At 42.4% G+C, this 17,833-nt stretch overlaps 1 protein-coding gene across 2 annotated transcripts in view; it reads right to left on the bottom strand.

Moving 5' to 3' along the window:
• Positions 1–1,257: 1,257 nt before the first annotated feature.
• The window catches only part of LOC311013442 (uncharacterized protein), an 85,865-nt gene continuing 69,289 nt past the window's right edge, over positions 1,258–17,833 (bottom strand). For both annotated transcript variants that reach the window (XR_014597125.1, XM_084009521.1), the window contains 4 exons: positions 5,602–5,806; positions 5,468–5,483; positions 4,177–4,205; positions 1,258–3,818 (listed from right to left, as the gene is read on the bottom strand). Coding sequence is in view for 1 of the 2 variants with exons in the window: in XM_084009521.1 (XP_083865647.1) it covers positions 3,617–3,818; positions 4,177–4,205; positions 5,468–5,483; positions 5,602–5,606 (252 nt within the window). In the remaining variant the exon portion in view is untranslated. The remainder of the gene's footprint in view (positions 3,819–4,176; positions 4,206–5,467; positions 5,484–5,601; positions 5,807–17,833) is intronic.

Genomic DNA, 17,833 nt, shown 5'->3' with positions numbered 1-17,833 from the left:
CTAAGAGGGCAATTAAGGAAACAAACGTTTTCCCCAAGATAAGCTGGCTGCCAGCTTTGCATACTAATGCAATGCCAAGTGGTTACAAATAGTGAGTGCTCTAATTACTGCCACTGTTTTCAATCAGAAATTGCTCAATTTCCCAGGATGAGGTCTCCGTGGCTGGAGAAGAAGAAGAAAAAAAAAAGCACAACCTGACAGAGGCAAGAAACAATCATCTCTATGTGGAGTGTGGCTGATTTTGTCTGCCTGTGTGTGTGTGTGTGTGTGTGTGTGTGTGTGTGTGTGTGTCGGTGCAAATAAACTCATCTGCAGACCCCAGGACGACCCTCTCTATCACCGCTGCCCTTGACAAGTCAAGAAATGGATCCTGTCAGCCTCTGCAGCATTTAGTGCCACAATTATCCCCCTTTTTCATAGCCTGGCCGCATTCGTGTAAACCACACCAGGCAGCGGTTGCCACTCACTGATGAGCACGATGCGCTGCACCATCTCTTGAGTGAGCAATTTGATGCAATTGTGTTGCTCTGTGATCACCAGTGCAAAATCAGGGGGCCGCTCATTTATTAAGCAATTCCTGTTGGAGGAAATTGGAAGGAAGACGCTTTTAATTTGGCGGGAGATAGGAAGAATAACACATAATGTGGCTGAAAACAATAAAAAAAAAACAAGTTTATCACACGTGGCAACCAGGAGTAGGGGGCAGCACAGACCAAAGCACTCGCTCCTCGGGTGTGAGAAAGAAGCACCCACCATATAGGATGCGCACACCCGTTGGCCTGAGCTGACCTTTAGCTCTGACGGTGGCTAATGGAGGGCTGGCCCTCGATCAATGCACCGAGAGACCGGGTTCCCAATCCCTGCCCTTTCACGGGGGCCAGGAAGGGCCGGATGCTGCCAGGAGCCACGCGGCGGAGCCATCGACCCTGCCACTTCCCCATCCTGTGGGTGACAGCTGCATGTGCCAACGAGCCTAGGGACGCCGCGCTGCCCTGCCACGTCGGAAGGACAGCCAGCACTCCATCACTGTGGCCGTGGGAGGGAAAGTCACCGATGATCTGCCTGTGAATGTCAGATCCATGAAAACAACCCCGGCGAGATGAAGTGGGAACTTTACTAAAATATAAAGCTACTGACTCACAGCTTGTACTCATTTAAATGTAAGGCAGTTATTTGAAAACAAGCTTTTTTTATTTATTTTTGTGGCTACCATCAGGTTTTCTCACAGGAAATTTAATTCATATTTGGAAATGATTGTTTACAGTTGTGATTTACTGAAAATTCAATAAAAACTAAAGTTAAGGGGGAAAAAAAGAAAACAAGCACTTTGTTGTTGAGTAGATGTTCATATGAGTTGTAAAAAATGCAGTGCTGGTGTGAATATAAGGGGAGTTGTCATCCATCAAATGCGTTGTATTGTTAAAACTGACTCCACTTAATTGCTTTCATTTAAGTTGAATGGAGAAGGACCCAAAGCGGAGAACTGCAGCTTTTTGTGAGTAGAAAGTTAAAATCACATCAATAAGGCCCAACTGAAATGTTAGAAGCCGTTTGCATTCTGAGTGTTTTTCTGATCGGTGTGCACTTATAATGTTACCATAGGGAATGTGTTTTTCTCGTGCAGCAGCATGTTGCTAAGATGTGCCTGATGTTGTGCTTGGTGGTGTCCTTTGTAACCCAGATGGTGCACCGCTGTATACCTTTTATCAGCCCTTTTTTTTGTCAATAAAGAATGCCTGCATTAAATAAAAAAACAATATTAACTGTGCATTTTAATTGCAAAGACTTCAATTCAAACATGTAGAGTATCGAATAGCAGATAAAACACTCATTCCATATGGGGGAGAAAAGAGAAGACATCCAAGAGGTTTAGCACAGATTGTTCTTTTTATTATCATTAACAGTAATGTGATTCTGAAGACCCCCGTGACCTCCTCACAGCAGCACCTCATCTCAGAAGTCATTCATTAGAACAAACAGAAGGCAGGCGGAGAGACGGCGAGAAAGAGGCATGGGGAGAGAGAGAGCACAGTGTAAAAATAAATGACATTGTTCTTATTAGATGAGCCACTTGGAGATGGGGGATGCTTCAGAAATGGAAGGGATTTCCGATCGTACAGTGTTGGGAGACGAAGATGTCATGTGGAGTCCCATGATCCAGTTGTTGGTCTTGTGCTATGTGTAATCACAGTTACACTTACTGTCCATTTGGGGTTGTAGGGCCGGCGGGGGAGCCTGCAAACATGGGTCTGAGCAGCGCATGTTTGGATTGAGATTGGGCGTCAGTGTTTCTGCTCAAGACCATGGGCTGATGTGGGATGTGGTGAAACTAATCAAAAAGCTTCTTATGTCTTCTTCCTCCGATATAAATGGATTGTGCAGTCCCCCCATGATTCGGCCCAGTGTTTACTGAATACGATTCCTTACACTGGAGTGACAGTAAAGGCCACCTCTCTCAATAAGCCCCCTCTGGTTCCTCTTCCATAAGAGCAGTCAGGCAGCGTTTGGCCATATCTGCACCCTGGTGCTTATATAAATATATATATTTTTATCTTACCAGGCCTGTAACAGTTGACCTCTATACATGTTAATGTGTGGATGTATACATATGGGTGGATAAAGTATGATACAGAGTGGTCAGAGGCTCGGCTGGGCCATGGTGGCAGAGGACGGGGGGAGGGGATGGGGGGGTGAAGAGAGCCGTGTGGATCCTTGGAGTGGTGTGACAGACTCCCCAGCCTCCTGGTAGGATTTGTTGGAATGTGAGAGAGGAGGATTTTAGCACCAGGCGAGCCACGCCAGAGTGCTGCAGACTTCATGCCATCTGTCTCAGCCTCCATCCTCTCTTTGCCAATCTCATCAGACCTTTATTTCCTCTCCCTCTATCTCCTTCTCATCCCTGTTCACAAGAGTAGCGGACATACTGAGATCTGCTAATGTATTGGAGGGGGAAAAAATGGCTGGGCTCAATAAACAGATACTAAAAAAAAAAAGAAAATCCTCGATTGATTAATATGTATTCTTGGAGCTAATTGTTCGACAGCCCTCATGGAGATAAAAATGTGCGTTTGATAGCCCTGCCATTTGTTACTTGACCAACAGGGAAAGAGAGATGGAGATATTCATACAATAGCAGATCAGTTGATCAGTTAACAATGCAATGTTTCAAGTGAGAGCCAAAAAGTTAATGCATCATTATGAACATTACCTTAATTAAATGTTTTTGTATACCGTATAATAATATGAATAATGTCTGATTAAAATATATTCTATAAATGGATCAAATCTGTGTCGATGTGCTTATTTTGTCATTGAATTTAGAACAATGTATGGATGCACTATATTTGCAAAATATATACAGTAAATTAAACATAGTGCCGTCCACGACAATGAGAATGTATCCAAACGTAATGAAAAATGTCCGGATCCCTTTCATGTAGAGGTCCGCATTCTTCGGCCATAATTAACTCAAAAGCAGGTTTTTCCACATCAAATGGCCGTGTGATTCTGTGCTGTGTTTAGACGGGACTGATCTCTCACCCTCTCTCCCTGTGTGGGCGACGGGGGGAGAAAGCCGAAGGAGATCACAGGGTGGAGCTGCACCGGCTCCGTGTCCTTAACCTGTTCTCAGAAGGGCGACGGAGGGTGGAGGCGAACGCAGAGGAAATGCACCCTTTGTCCGACAATGGAACCCCAGGTGGCAGGAAGTGGGCAGGAGGCCTTTGAAGATGACCTCTGGTGTCGGCGCTGGGACGGCCCCTCTGCCATCGATCCGGGCCAGAGACGGCAGCGAGGGGAGCCAGGTGCCCCCAGAGAGCCTGCAGACCACGCAGATCTATTATGCTCCCATATCACTGCTCAGACAGCCGGAGTCAACTGGCTGCATCCTAACAAGCAGGCAAATACTGACAACAGTCTGGCGGCGCACAACAAGCTCAACAGGCATCGTGTGAGAACTTTAGGAAGCGTTTCTGCTGCAAAATGCTGTCAAAGCTGTGTTTACAACATTGCAACAAACACTGGTCCATTGGCGCGAGTGTGCACAGTATGGTACAAGTTATGTATACACATTAAATACATTGGCCTTTGGAAAATGCAGTTGCAATTAGTTGCTTCAGTACAGTAACGAATGTATTTTTTTTGTACAGAACACGACCCAAGATTGCATTTAAATACCTTGATAAACTGCTGCAGCAGCTGTGGGGCTGAAATGAGAAAAAAACAACAACAATGGAATCAAGATTCAAAGACGCTACCGAACAGATGTAGGAAGTAAACATCAAAAAACGGATATAAAGGAAACACAAAAGGAGAAAAATTAATTCAGGCATGTTTGTGCAAGCATGTGAATGTTGCGGCGGCTTGTAAGTGATCTGGGAAATTGCTGACATTGCTTTGAAATTGTCAGAAACGGAAAAAGCATTATCAAATACTGAGCAGCCATTGTGTGCTTTGGGGGTATCTTTGCCTGCGACACTAACGTGAACAAAAAAATAAATATCTGGAGACAAAGCTGAAATAATGAGAGAAATCAGTGAGAAATGTCTGAGTGGGTTTTACATGTCTGCGAATCAGACATCCCATTCAGCTAGAAAACAACACGATATGGTGCGGCGTTTGTGTGCCGGCCAGCTCTGGAGGAGGTGAGTGCTATTAGTGTCTACGCGCTCATCCCTCTGTCTCTCTAAGATGTTTGCTGCACACAACATGCGAGCAAACACACACACACACACACACACACTTAAATGCACAAACAGAAACTCTAATCCCAACACCCCCACTCCCTCGCTGCTCCCCTCCCCGGGCGTGGAAATGAAAGCTGGGCACTTTGTAGAGGATGGCTGGAAGAAATGAAGACATGTCTGATTTCCACAGCAACCAATGGTGATGCGGCGCTCCGCACTCTCTGCCCTCTGATAGGTCTTTGTCACTCTCTTCATCTCCGAGGCCCATGTCATTCCCTCTAATCCCCCTCCCAAATACGAGCAGGCCAATCCCGAGACGAGGCTCAGGGGCCGGGGAGGGAGGATGGAGTCGAGGCATGGAAGGAGCGAGGGACGTGGTTCAGGAGGAGAGAGAAAGGAGCACCACAAGCTGATGTTGGTTTGCGAGAAGGAGCCAGTGTGTTATTATTAATAAAGCATTACAAAAAAAAAAAAAAAAAAAAAAAAGTGAGCACATCAAAGCATACAGGGGCTATGCTATCATACATGAAAGTACTGCACTATGGCTTAATGTTTCCTAAGGCGTGTTATGGTGACGCCGCTTTGATTTGAAATGCATTGTGTGGAAAATGGATTTACAGGAGTGGGGAGAGAAAGCTCGGTGTGGGTGCAGACCATAATTTAAAAACCTGACCTCGTCTCACCTTCAAAGTCTCCATGAGTGTGGATATTTAGGACTTACAGTAGTGCGAGAGACCTAAAGCGCAGCTACATTAACGACTAATATATAAATAAATACGTACGGGATGTGGAGGACACCTGCAAACACAGAGAATGAGCAATGACGGTCACAACGAAAAATGCATCATTTCACATTTTGATCATTAGAACACACATTTTTCTTCATTGTTCTTTTCTTAGCAAAGGGTGTCCGCACCTCATTATACTGAACTTGTTCCTCCGTCGATCAATGCCTGCAGGTAGCGTGACATCTCTCTCAGCCTTCCCCCATGGCCAGGTAATTATCCTAATCTACCTTCTTCCTGTGCTTCGGCTCCTGTGCCACACCGGCTCAGACCACCTCTGTGGCTTCATTATCAGTGCTGGGACTCATTAATGGCTTGACGGCCTCACTGCGCAGTCTGCTGGCGGAGACGAACCACGGGTGAAGGAGAGGAGGAAGAAGCGGGAGGAGGAGGAGGAGGAGGAGGAGAACAAACAGAGGGAAGGAGGAAAATGAGACACTAAAGAGCAAGGGGCTGGGCTGAAGGTTAACATATCGATCATGAGGGAGCAAAACTCTCGAGTCCAGCAGCTTTGGCTCCATGAAAGCCATCGCTCACTGATGGAGGATGATGCTATCGCGCATAACGGTGTCAAAGAGGAAGTCAGGGGATTGGCCAAAGTGCTTTCTGCAGGGCACAATGTGTGTGTGTGTGTGTGTGTGTGTGTGTGTATGTTTGAGCTGACAAATCCATGTGTGGACAATGTCCATGTGTACACCCCTTACACCCCCTCCCCCCACCTTACGTGTTTGAAACAGATATAACCTCACAACATACAGAAGGACTGGGGGTGGGAATTCAGTTTCACTTCTTTCTTTTTTTCTGACAAATGACACCCTGACAGTTGGAAAAAATCTTGGGGTCCCTGAACAGATTTCTCAGTTACAAAAATAAAATGTGTTGGATTAGACAAAGACAGACATTTAACATTCTACGTTTGAACCCCAATGAGAGCACTGACAAATGCCACCCCACCCCCACTCCGTCTGTGCCATGATTGTTTTTTTCCACTCCAGAAATGTCATATAGTTAAGAGGTGATAATTCTATATGGCAAAAACAGACACTGACGTCTTCCAAGTGTACATAGCATATAGGCTGACACAGATTGAGATGGTGAAACGTGTCTTTGCATCACTCTAAATAGCCACGAGAGCTTCGCTCCTTCTTCGTCTGCTCAGAGATTCCAGTGGAAACTTTTTTTGAAAAGGATGGGGGGGGGGGGGGGGAATTCAAACGCAGTGCCCTAGGGCTGGAAAAAAACATATTCTTGGGTTAAAGTTACTGCAGATCGCAGTAATGTGTGAACATCTGTAGCACCGCTGTTTCTGTGTACGTGAAGCCTTCATTACAGAAAACCAAAAAAAAGGTAGAAATCGAACATCGATAAACAGCTTTCTGAATCCTCTGAGAGTTGGTGTCAACACATTGGGCTGGGTAAGAGAAACAACCAACAGATCATAATTTAAATGCAGATTTCTGAGTGCTCCGGCTCCGAAGGACAATGACAAGCAAAGATGACTACATCTGCCACTACAATAGTCTCGTATTGGGATACGCTTGTAAAAGTGTAGGTGGATTCTGCAGCAGTGGAAAGAGAGCAAAATCCTTCTTAAACACCTCCGCTCTCAAACATCCTCCTGCACAGAAACTTAAACTCTGAGCTGCAGGTTGGTGGCAGCGTGAGTGGGACCAATTAATCTGTCAATGGAGAGAAACATTTAGGTACCTCAACGGACTGCCGGAACAATATGGCCCCTCGATGGAGAAGGGACCAGGGCAGAATACAAGAAGTGATTACGATAAGATGAGTGTCTTTTCAGTTAAAGGGACAGTTCACTCAAATGACAAAAAGATAAACCTCTAAAAGGTGTCTAGCAATGCAGATAGTTTTGGTTTAATATGTCCGGGTTTTAAGAGTTTTACCTCCAACCCTGAAAAGGACGATTTCTCCAATATAAAATAGTTCCATTGAAACCTTTCCACAGTGAGGTCTGCGGAAAGGAAAAAGACAGAATTTGTCTCATTGCATAGCTACATACTACTAGCAGCAAATAAAAATAATTGAATTTACTTGAAATTTGAACCTAGATTTGAATCAGGAGCTCACTGTTCACACCGTGGTCCCACGCAGGTCGTATACTGGAAGTGTCTTATGCAGAACGAGAACTTGTTCGCAACATTTTTAGCCCCATGGAGGAAATCTGGTGGCAATAAAAAAATCAAATAACAGTGTGTGGGTGTCTTAAATGGTTTTGTAAAATCAAAGATTCTGTGTTTTCTCACTGCTTGAGTGCTGCTCTATAGAACTGCTGCTGGCAGTTTAAAATGCTTAGAACATTTAGAATATCATATATCATATATATATATATATATATATATATATATATATATATATATATATGAGGAAAAAATGTATTCACGCACTGAAATGTTTCACACATATGATCTTTTATAGAATCCAGGCTACAGTATGTAATTATTAACATGCATTATTTATAGAATGTTATTATGGAGCAACGGACTATGAACCATCTAATACAGTGGATCCCTTTGACCCCCTTTTTTGAAGTAATAGTTACATTTTCAGCACGCACCACCACAATTTACACTTTCATTCGCCAGTTCTAATTTACAATAAAAAGGGTCTGCATTTCCATAAATGTGCCAGATAACGCCATTCGGAGCTCAGGCAACATCTTCTTAAAAAGGTGAATTCTTCCTTTAAAAGCAAGTTGGGATATTGGCAAAAACATGGAGCCTCACCCTCGTGCTATATAAGACTAAATATTGAAGTGGTTCCAGTATAAAGTACCTTTTAGGACACCTATATTTGGTAAGCTTATAAACGGATGAATTAAGGTGAAAGTAAATGCGCATGCTTAGGGCTCAGGAGGATATTAATACATTCTCCACCCCAACAGAGTCAGATGGCACACGCCGTTATATCAGAGGGGTATAACTCTGTGTGGGGTTTAGGTGCAGACAAGCATGAAGACATGCTTTATTTCCTTTTTTTTGTCAGGGGTAATGTGATGATAACTTGATGCTACAACAATCTTTTTTTTTTTTTGCAGAGGATTCTGAATCAGAAACATTCTATAAATAAATATGCTAAAATGGGTTCTGATGGGAGAGAGAGAGAGAGAGAGAGAGAGAGAGAGAGAGAGAGAGAGAGAGAGAGAGAGAGAGAGAGAGAGAACTGTTTCTTTTTTCTCCCCACAAGAACTCTTCTAGTTAGAAAAGGAGTTCTTGAAGGTGGGAGGTAAAAGCAAACCTTTTCCTGGACTTTCCAGGTCACAAGACGGCTTGAAAGGTACAGGACTGCTTATCGGAGCGTTCCATGTCCCTGCAGTCGATCCCAACCTTTTGTTTATCATCCTGTGTCATGCTTAGAACAGGGTGCTGAGCAATATGACTAAAAGGAATATGGTGAGGTAACGAACGCAAGACTCCTCAGTAAAGCGTATGCAGGGGAGGATGCAGGCAGTTGAAGGCAGCAGTGGGACAGTTTTTTTCCCCTCTTTCACGTGTAACAACCCAAACCTTAGTCACTTTCATAAAAGGATAATGATGAAATATAAAAACCTGCTGTTCTGCAGCTTTGCTTTGACAAACGAAAATAGGATCCAGCTAGGACGAGAGTTCCTCACAAACAAGCATCTGTATAACAGATGAAATATGGGCTGTCGTCTCTCTAGACTGCCGGGGGGGAGGGGGGGGGAGGGGGGGGGACACAAATAGCACGCACACAGAATGTCAAATGGTTTGCAGTATTTCGACTAATTGCGGTGTGTGCATCTTTACAGAAATGTGATGTGTGTTAACTTGCAGCTGATGTTTTGCAACAATAGTTCTGAGAGAGTGTTTGGATTTTAATATGTTGATCATAAAAAGATACCGAGCGTGAAAGTTCACTCTGGTCCTTGGAAACAATAGTTTTACTCCATAAACTTAACTCAAGGGGGCCACTTACTTTCCTCAGCTATCAATTTGACAAAAAAATACTACCACATAAAATGACCTGAAATATTATAATGCATCATGATTGATCCAATGTTGCACATTCTCACTTATAATATATATATATATATAAACTTTTCCATTTCAAACTTTCCATTTCAAAGCTGCAGAAGTGTGGAGAAGAAAAAAAAAGAAAGTATGAAACATAGTCTGATCCCCATCAGCAAGGTGTGCTTTTAGCTTTACAGGGGAGTCTGTTAGTCAAACAATGGGAGAGCATTAAAACATGCCAATAGAGTAGTATTAGTCAACAGCCTGAGTCAATACACCCCACTGGGCTGCATGTCTTCCTACAAACACAAGCAATTGCTTTCCAAGGCCTCGGCACTAGATAGAAACATCAATTACAGTAAATTACACCAAAACAGTGTGAAACCCTTCAATTTGTTAAATCTTCGGAGCCGTCTGAGCTCTTTTGGATAAAAGCAGAGCAGAGCACCGCAGTAAGATAACATTTAATGGCCCTACGATACAGTACGTTGCCCCCTCTCCCCTTGGTCGTGTTTGTGCATTGAATGGAGGCATTATTTATATTTTGATTCCTGGGACTCAGAAAGCAATAACAGACACGTAGAGCAAGCACAAACTATCCTTTTCCTTGTGCGGCCTACTATTTAAATGTAGCATTCGAAAAATAAGAGCCACATGACTTGTAAAAAGCACGTCAGCTGCACTGTGTGCCCAGTTTCGTGTCGGCACTCTGACTTTTATGGAATAAAAGCAATACTTTCAGTTTATGGTTGCAGATCACAGAATTGAAAGCACTCGCAATGGCTGGGTTCAAGGCACTTTATGTGTAGGCTTTCATTTGAATGTGCTGGGACACAGGTTGATACATTCTGCAGTAAGACAAAGGAAACAAAGGACAAAACACCATCTCCGCACATTCGCTTGCCTGCGCAGAAGAACCACAAATGACAGCCTTGAAGGTAGCAACCATCCTCCAAAATGCAAACTTCCAATTTGGACTCAACTTTGTAGTGCTTCAATGACTTGCCTTGCTATGGTTGATTATCCAGGAGGGGTGTTGGTTGCTGGGGACAGATGAAGATTTGGCTGTTTCGGGGGAACATTTTGGGAGGAGGGCGGGTGGTGGGGGGGCTGGAGTAAATGAAAGACAAATGCGAGTAGTGCCCACTCAGCTATTTTCCCAGTCAAGATCAAAGGCACGCCGGACTGGCCGCTCCACGGGAAACTTGAGATGGGTCCTGCCTTTGTTTGCTGTTGCTAGGAGACCTGCACAAGGCTGAAAGTGTTTGCAGTGGGGTACAACATCAAAAACCATTTCCAATATAAATTTTTAAGACAGCCACGTATTTGTGTCGTGGGCTTTCAATTTACCGAGTTCACTGAAGACACTAACAAACAGCCTAATGACTTATTCCTCCGTTTGTCACTGAATTGTTTCTAGTCGGTCGCCATGCAAAAGCGGCAGCGCTTTGACACGCCGTTAGCATCGCCGCGTCGATGCACACACTAAACTCACCAAACGATGGTAAAGGGCGGGGATGAGACCCGTTTTGGCCCCCCGCGTTGGAGCAAGTGAAAGTGCACACACACAACTTAAAATGTAGTTTGATATATTTATTTATATAAGCTTAGGTTTGGCTTCCCAACCAAGCTAATTATGGTGCTGCTATCTATTAACGGGCCCCGTGATAGTAAGGGTGGCTAGACATGTGTCACAGAGAGCTCATTACATATCATTAGTTCAACACTTCAATAATGTCTACACCTGCTGAGCCGAAGATAATGACGTGGCCCCTGATATTTGCAGGACTATTGTCTACCAGGCCAAGCACCGCCAGGAGGATAGGTCCACAGGCTGGAGAGCCACATGAAAACCGATAAAGCTATACAATAACCTAAGGTACACATCTTTTTTTTTATTTTTTTATTGGTTGGAAGCCACAGTGAATGCAGCACAGCAAGAAGAAAGCCTTCGTTTGGTTTTGAACTGAACAGGATGGAACTCATTAAGTGAAAACTGCATTCTTTACATGCAATGTTATTCTGAGAAAAATGCAGGAAACATTACAAGTAAGATTATACATATTTACCATTTCTGAAGGTAATATACATCATATACTTGCACTTTGACTGGAGCGGCTGCGGCTCAGTATTACATAACCTTGTCTGAATAACTTGACGTTAATCTAGCTCCTCTTCCATTAAGATTCACGGTTTAAAGCGTGGACATGTGCTAAATCTCGTGCACGGCTCACTTAGATGCACACGTGGTGAGAAGCAGTGGAGACTCTCTCTCCAGGTAGATTTATAGATCCGTAAATCCAGAATGGACTGAGTCTGCCTCGTGACTAATGGGACGCGGGGAAAACCCGCAATCGCCACAAAAGTGACCTTCATGTCTGGAACGCTAAAGATTAGAATGGTGCTGTGTCTGCCTTGTGTTTTCACTCGACGAGCCAACTGGCACAGTGCTGGCGTCCTCTTCCCCGGCTCCCAGTCTGCCATGATGACAATGGCAACCAGCTACCGCATGGCATGCAGACATGACAGAGCGAGCCAAGGGAGAAATATATATATAAATATATTTGGAAGATACCAAGATAATGCAACACAACTGATCAATCACTCTCTGAAGCGTTTTGCATTTCTTGTCCATCAGCCCCCGTCCACGTTCAGAGTATGCCTTCACTCGCTTTAAAAGAGGCAATTTATATAACTGGAGAAAAAAAAGAGGACTTAGGTTATTTGAGGATACTAAGTTTGGATCCTCTGATGGGCTGAATTTCTTCTAACCACCAAGAACTCAAAATGGCCTACATTCAAGTGTGCCACAAGCTTATCTGCTGTGTCCTGCCTTAACCTGCTCCAGTCAGCAGCAGCGTGTGAGCTCGCGAGGCTTCGGCAGAGGAGAGCAGCAGTGTACGCGTGGCAGACGGACGGTGGCGAGCGGATTCAGCTTACATTTACTTCACCATTAAAGAAATAATAATAATAATAAAAAAGTCGAGGCTAATCCTGCTGTTATTGTCTCCAGCTGAGGAGGACAGCGTTGTCTCCTGCACCCCTGTGTGACATCACTGTAAACACACCGCCGCCGAGTCCCGCATCAGCACTCTAAAAAACGCTTTAATTGGTGTGTGAAAACGCTGCCGCATTAACCCAACGTCCTGCAGTTTTCGTGACTGCCGAGTACAAGTCTGCATGAATTGAATTTTTGTTTTTGAAGGAGAGCTTTTTTTTTTTCTCGTTTGGCTGCCACCTGCCTCCCAGTAATAGAAATACTTCACTACAGTTATCAACACAGACTGGTATTAAGTCTAATTTGTTTGCCAAATCTCTGGCTACATTCAGGGCTTCACTGCCAACAGGCAGGAAAAACGGAGAAACTGATTGATTTAAAGAAAAAAATGATATATATAAATCTGAAACCATGTTCTTTGGATGCCCTTCTCTGCAAAATGCAATATCACAATTAATAAATCATTGACGCCATCATGTATGAATAATGTAGACTTCATCAGCTCATCATATGTTTAACATTTACATTTAGGTCATTTAGCAGATGCGTTTGTCCAAAGCGACTTACAATAAGTTATTTGTTGAAAGAAAGAAACCACAACATATCATTGCCGATAGAATTTGCCGAAAAAATAGAAACTATCACGACTCAGAAAACAGAAAACACAAATGCAGTTTGAGTCCAAAATGTCCAAAAAACCAGGAAGACAGACAAATCCGAGCCCTTCTCGGATTTTGCATGCAAAAAAATCATCAGACTGGGTAGCAGAACAGACTGGAAATATATTAAATATACAAAAAGCATGAAAACACAGTATAAGCTTTGAATAGAAAGGCATGAATAGTAAAAAATGTTTTAAAAAACATGTCTCCTTGTGCCTGAACAGATGATGGTTAAATCTAAATGTGTGGTTCATTTGGGTTAGATTGAGATTTGATGTCCAACATTTCCATTCCAAAGATCTTTAACCAGTGAAGGTGTTATTCCCAATGTTAGATTAGCTGTTTATTTGAGCTAAAGAGGCAAATACTTTCAAACGTTCAACAAGTGCAACAAGAGCTTTTTATGCATTTGCTTGACAAACAGTTTGCGCACTAAAATCTACAAGTAGTTTACAATGAAGAATCCACCCTGTGTTTGTTTTGTGCTCCTTCAAAGCCCTGACAGGTCGGAATGATAAGTTAGCACAGTAGCCGAAGCGCTTCCCTAAACAGTTCACCTCTGTTTTGGGGATGACTGCTGCCTGAACTCTGTACCCCCATTGAGACAATAAAACGGCTGGATGACTATAGGACTAGCAGAAAGGCCGACAGTTTATAACTCAAGAGAGGCGAAGCTATACAGCCCGTGTGAAGATAAAGATTTAGTAACGGTGAGAGATTGGAATTCTCTCAGTCTGAGGTCAGACGGCCAAAGTTACCTTTCTCAATTCCCCGAGGGCCCATGAGGAGACCCCTGGACTCAAGCTGCAGCACACAGTTACATCCCTTCAGCTCGGGACAAAGGAGTTGTCGCAGTGAATCAGGGACCTCATCATTCCAGCCTATAATTGCTTACTCGGTTTGTAAATGACATGCACTGTCTTTAAGAACATTACAGTCCGTCTCCTGTTGCAACCGTTTACAATCAGAAGTAGCAACGTGGATATGTAGAGAAGTAAAACTACACTTCATTTATTAGAAATGACTGGCTTTCCATACTGTAGACTCCATTTAGACAAATATAATGGTTCACATTTACAGTAGAAGGATGCAAACAACAGGTCATTCATTTAATTTTTTTTAGGTAGTTGTTAATTACAAAAACAACATTTACCCCTTCAACTATGTTTTATCCATTAATCAGAAAATTTAAGAAAATACAAAATAATAATGTAAGATCCTTATTTGTAAGAAGTAAGTATTTAATACATATTGAAGCTTTTTAAAAATGCAGAAGCTCTAAAGAGAGCAAGTGTATAATTTTTTTTTTCACTTGAGAAATGTAATTAAAGCACAAACATCCCCGTATGGACATTTAATAGCAGTTTTAACTGCAGCATTCATGATATTCTAATATAAAAAAGAGCATTAAATCAACTAATTGCAGAATATTGGACTATTTATCCTTCTATCCTAAAACATTTCACCACTAAGAAAACCTATTAAGTGTATTCTACGATGGAAAATGCATCTAAATAGCCATATTTTCTTTTAAAACTAATATAGAAATATACACTGTACACATTAAACTCTTAGTTTTGTTAAAAAAGAACCTAAAGGCTGAAACATTGGAGCAGTATTATCTTGAGAGTGACTGGTACATTATGATATAGGAGTAGTTTAAAAGTCTTGATCTTTTCACACTCCAAGAAAGAACTGTTATTGGAGAGGATTTGCTGTGAGATTCCCCTTTCATTCTAACGGCATTAAAAAGCGTAAAGCCTGGAAGACAGAGGAGAGGGGCTGACGTCACAGTCCAAGAGTCACCCGCCGTGTGTTCGGCGTCTCCAAGTGAAGACTTATCTGCAAAGGAGTTTGGACGGACAATGTGGGTGGACAGGGCGTGAAACTACTATCATCATCAGTTCTGAATGAAAAAAAGAAAACATATCTTCCACAAAAAAGGAGGCTCATTCCAATTCAGCTGCGTTGTTAGGACAACGAGAACCATCCCTCAGATGATTAGTTCCACTTCAAAAGAATTTACTTTCCGCAGTGGAAACGTCCCCCTTTTGTGTCCTTACACAGGGTTTTCTCAGCCCAAAAGAAGAATCGTATGTTTAGTCAGCCTGTTTATTATTCCTTCTGTTCCCACTACAATTGTATTAAATAAATAGAGTACGACTAACAAAGGCCTATTAGCCCATAAACATGTCCTGGTACACACAAAAAGGCTAAATCACAGCCTCTGCATGAGAATTAAGTTACTCTAAATGCTGGTAAAAAGTCATAAACTACATTGCTGGAGACGTGGTGCAACTCAGAATGTCTTGTTGCCGACAACATGAAACATGCATGTTATGTTACAAATAGTTTGTCCAACTGGGGATTTGTTCTATGGCTCCATCTCAACTCTGAGAGAAGCCCCCCCCCCCCCCCTTCCAAAACAGCACTAGTCACTGGTGATGGGTGCTGTGAAGCGGCAATTTCTGGCGCTCATATTATACAGAGGAATGAATGGATTGTGCTTGTTCACTTCAGCAGCGACGCCAGTCACGTTAACAGAAGCACTAATCTTTGAATTAAAAAAAAAAAAAAGTACTATGCTTTAAATGTACAAAACACACAATCACACATTTTACATGTGATACTTTCATGTATTTTATAATTATAAAAATATATATTAATGACAAGTAAATAAATAACTCTTCTGTTTGGTTTGAATCACATAACAAATATAAATGAGATTATTAATGTGTGATTAAAGCAGCAGATCAAAGACAGTTGCAGCAGTTAGCTTGATTGTTAATCCGACTTCCGTGCGATTTCAACGACACTATTTGAATGCTAAAGTGGTTTAGCTAACGTTCTGCTGGTTGATAAGATAAACAGACATATCGCCTGAATGAGGATGATTTTTTTCCTTTTTTGTGACGGAGCTGCAACCGGCAGCTGTGACATTATGGTTACTTTTATTGGATTGTTTGCTTGTTTTTTAATGTGAGGTTGCAGCCTGGAATACAAGTCTGCAGGCCTCTAAGGCGACATCAGTGAAGCAACAATAACTAAAGCTATACTTCTCAAAAATGATCTGTTTATATAAGAAATGTATGATGCATATATACGAAGGAAGCGTATTATTTTATCTATACATTACTTGAACAGATCTCTGTCTTGTTTTTTTTAACAATTCTACAACTGTAACTTCCGAGGGGTTTTTTAAAAAAAATATTGGGTCAAACCACTTCAATCATTTCAGTGATCCACTGTCCTTGATGACTTTATTGGAGCATGAATATTGACTGGGACTGTGCCTGGTGTGGCTCAGGAGCATCTGTCCTCCCCTTCATCATCAGCGGCGAGCTTCCCTGTGACCTAAAGTATATTAATATGCTCAACAGAAAAGAGGCCTCTTGGCACGGGACACGGCGCAGCGGCCCTTTAATGTGAGCAACTGTCAGAGCTTTGATTGCTGATTGACGAGTCAGGTTGGTGCAGAGCAGAAGGACACTGCTGGTCATCTCAGACCCTTTTTCCACAACAGGAAACGTATCCTTTAACACGGAGATCTCATCACCTGTTTGAAACTGTACATCTATGCGATGAGTTCCTCACAGCGATTAAAGTACAGCGGAGGCCAACGAGTTGGAAGACCGTTCCTTTTTTCTGTCCACTAGCCAGGATGAAAGAGAGAAGTTGTGGGCAGTTCATCTGCAGTGTCACCAACAATGCAAGACGAGTCCTTCCCCCCACACCTATAGTGTTATTATTACATAAAGCATATGCACTCAGGGGTCCCGTTATTAGATGCACAGCTCAAATTCAAACCTAATGCAGCCCTGCAGTGGATGCTAACTTCATGAAAGTCGTAGCATTCGGTTGTGCAGAGGCCATGGTTTGCGGCATGTTGCGTTACACTAGGGGATTCTAATATTGTCCAATATCACATTTATACCAACACAGCAGTTGGAAAGGCATCGCAGTGAAATGTAATGCAATTAATCAGAACCATGAAGTACAGACTCCAATAAGACCAGAAGGCTTTAAGCCCCCGTTTAGCATTCATAAGCAATATATAAACTCTTCATACATGGCTCACGATCATGTAGTTGGGAGCAGATATGTTGAATCTGTCAACAACTATAACTCCTCTGGTATAAACAGATGAGGAATGAATATAGTAGAACACAGTTGTAATAAAAGAAAATTAGCAGAAGCAGAATTTAAAACTGTTGCCAAACAGTGTACATTTATCAATATTAAAAATGTTTTGTTTATACCGCTTTAATAGAATTTTATATATGCTTATAAATGCTTGACGTCAAGTTTTACCATTGCATCAGTTAACTATAGTAGTTTTTGATACCTAATAAACTGAGTGGTATTTGCACATCTATTTGAAGTGATCCTGCTTGTAGGTTAGAACAGGGAGGACCAGTATCCCCATTAGTAGAAATACACTTCATGAAGTAAAGCTGTACCATCTAACGCATACCAACACAACGGTACCACCATGAAGTCTACGTTTATCGGGGTTATTATATTCAGTGCTGTGGTGTAGATTAAACAACATATTAAAGGCGGTGTTGTACTGGACTGCATTATATTCAAAGGTGGTCCTGATATTCTGCTTCTCTCCCGTTTGTAAACTGGGAGGACGAACATTAGACCTCTCAGTATCATCTAATCCAACACCACCTTTAACTACGACCTCAGTAATAAACATGTCACT

Source organism: Eutrigla gurnardus (genome assembly GCF_963514095.1).
Source record: "Eutrigla gurnardus genome assembly, chromosome: 5".
NCBI lineage: Eukaryota > Metazoa > Chordata > Actinopteri > Perciformes > Triglidae > Eutrigla > Eutrigla gurnardus.
Note: the sequence above shows the minus strand (reverse complement) of the source record. Positions and strands in the feature narration are given on the sequence as shown.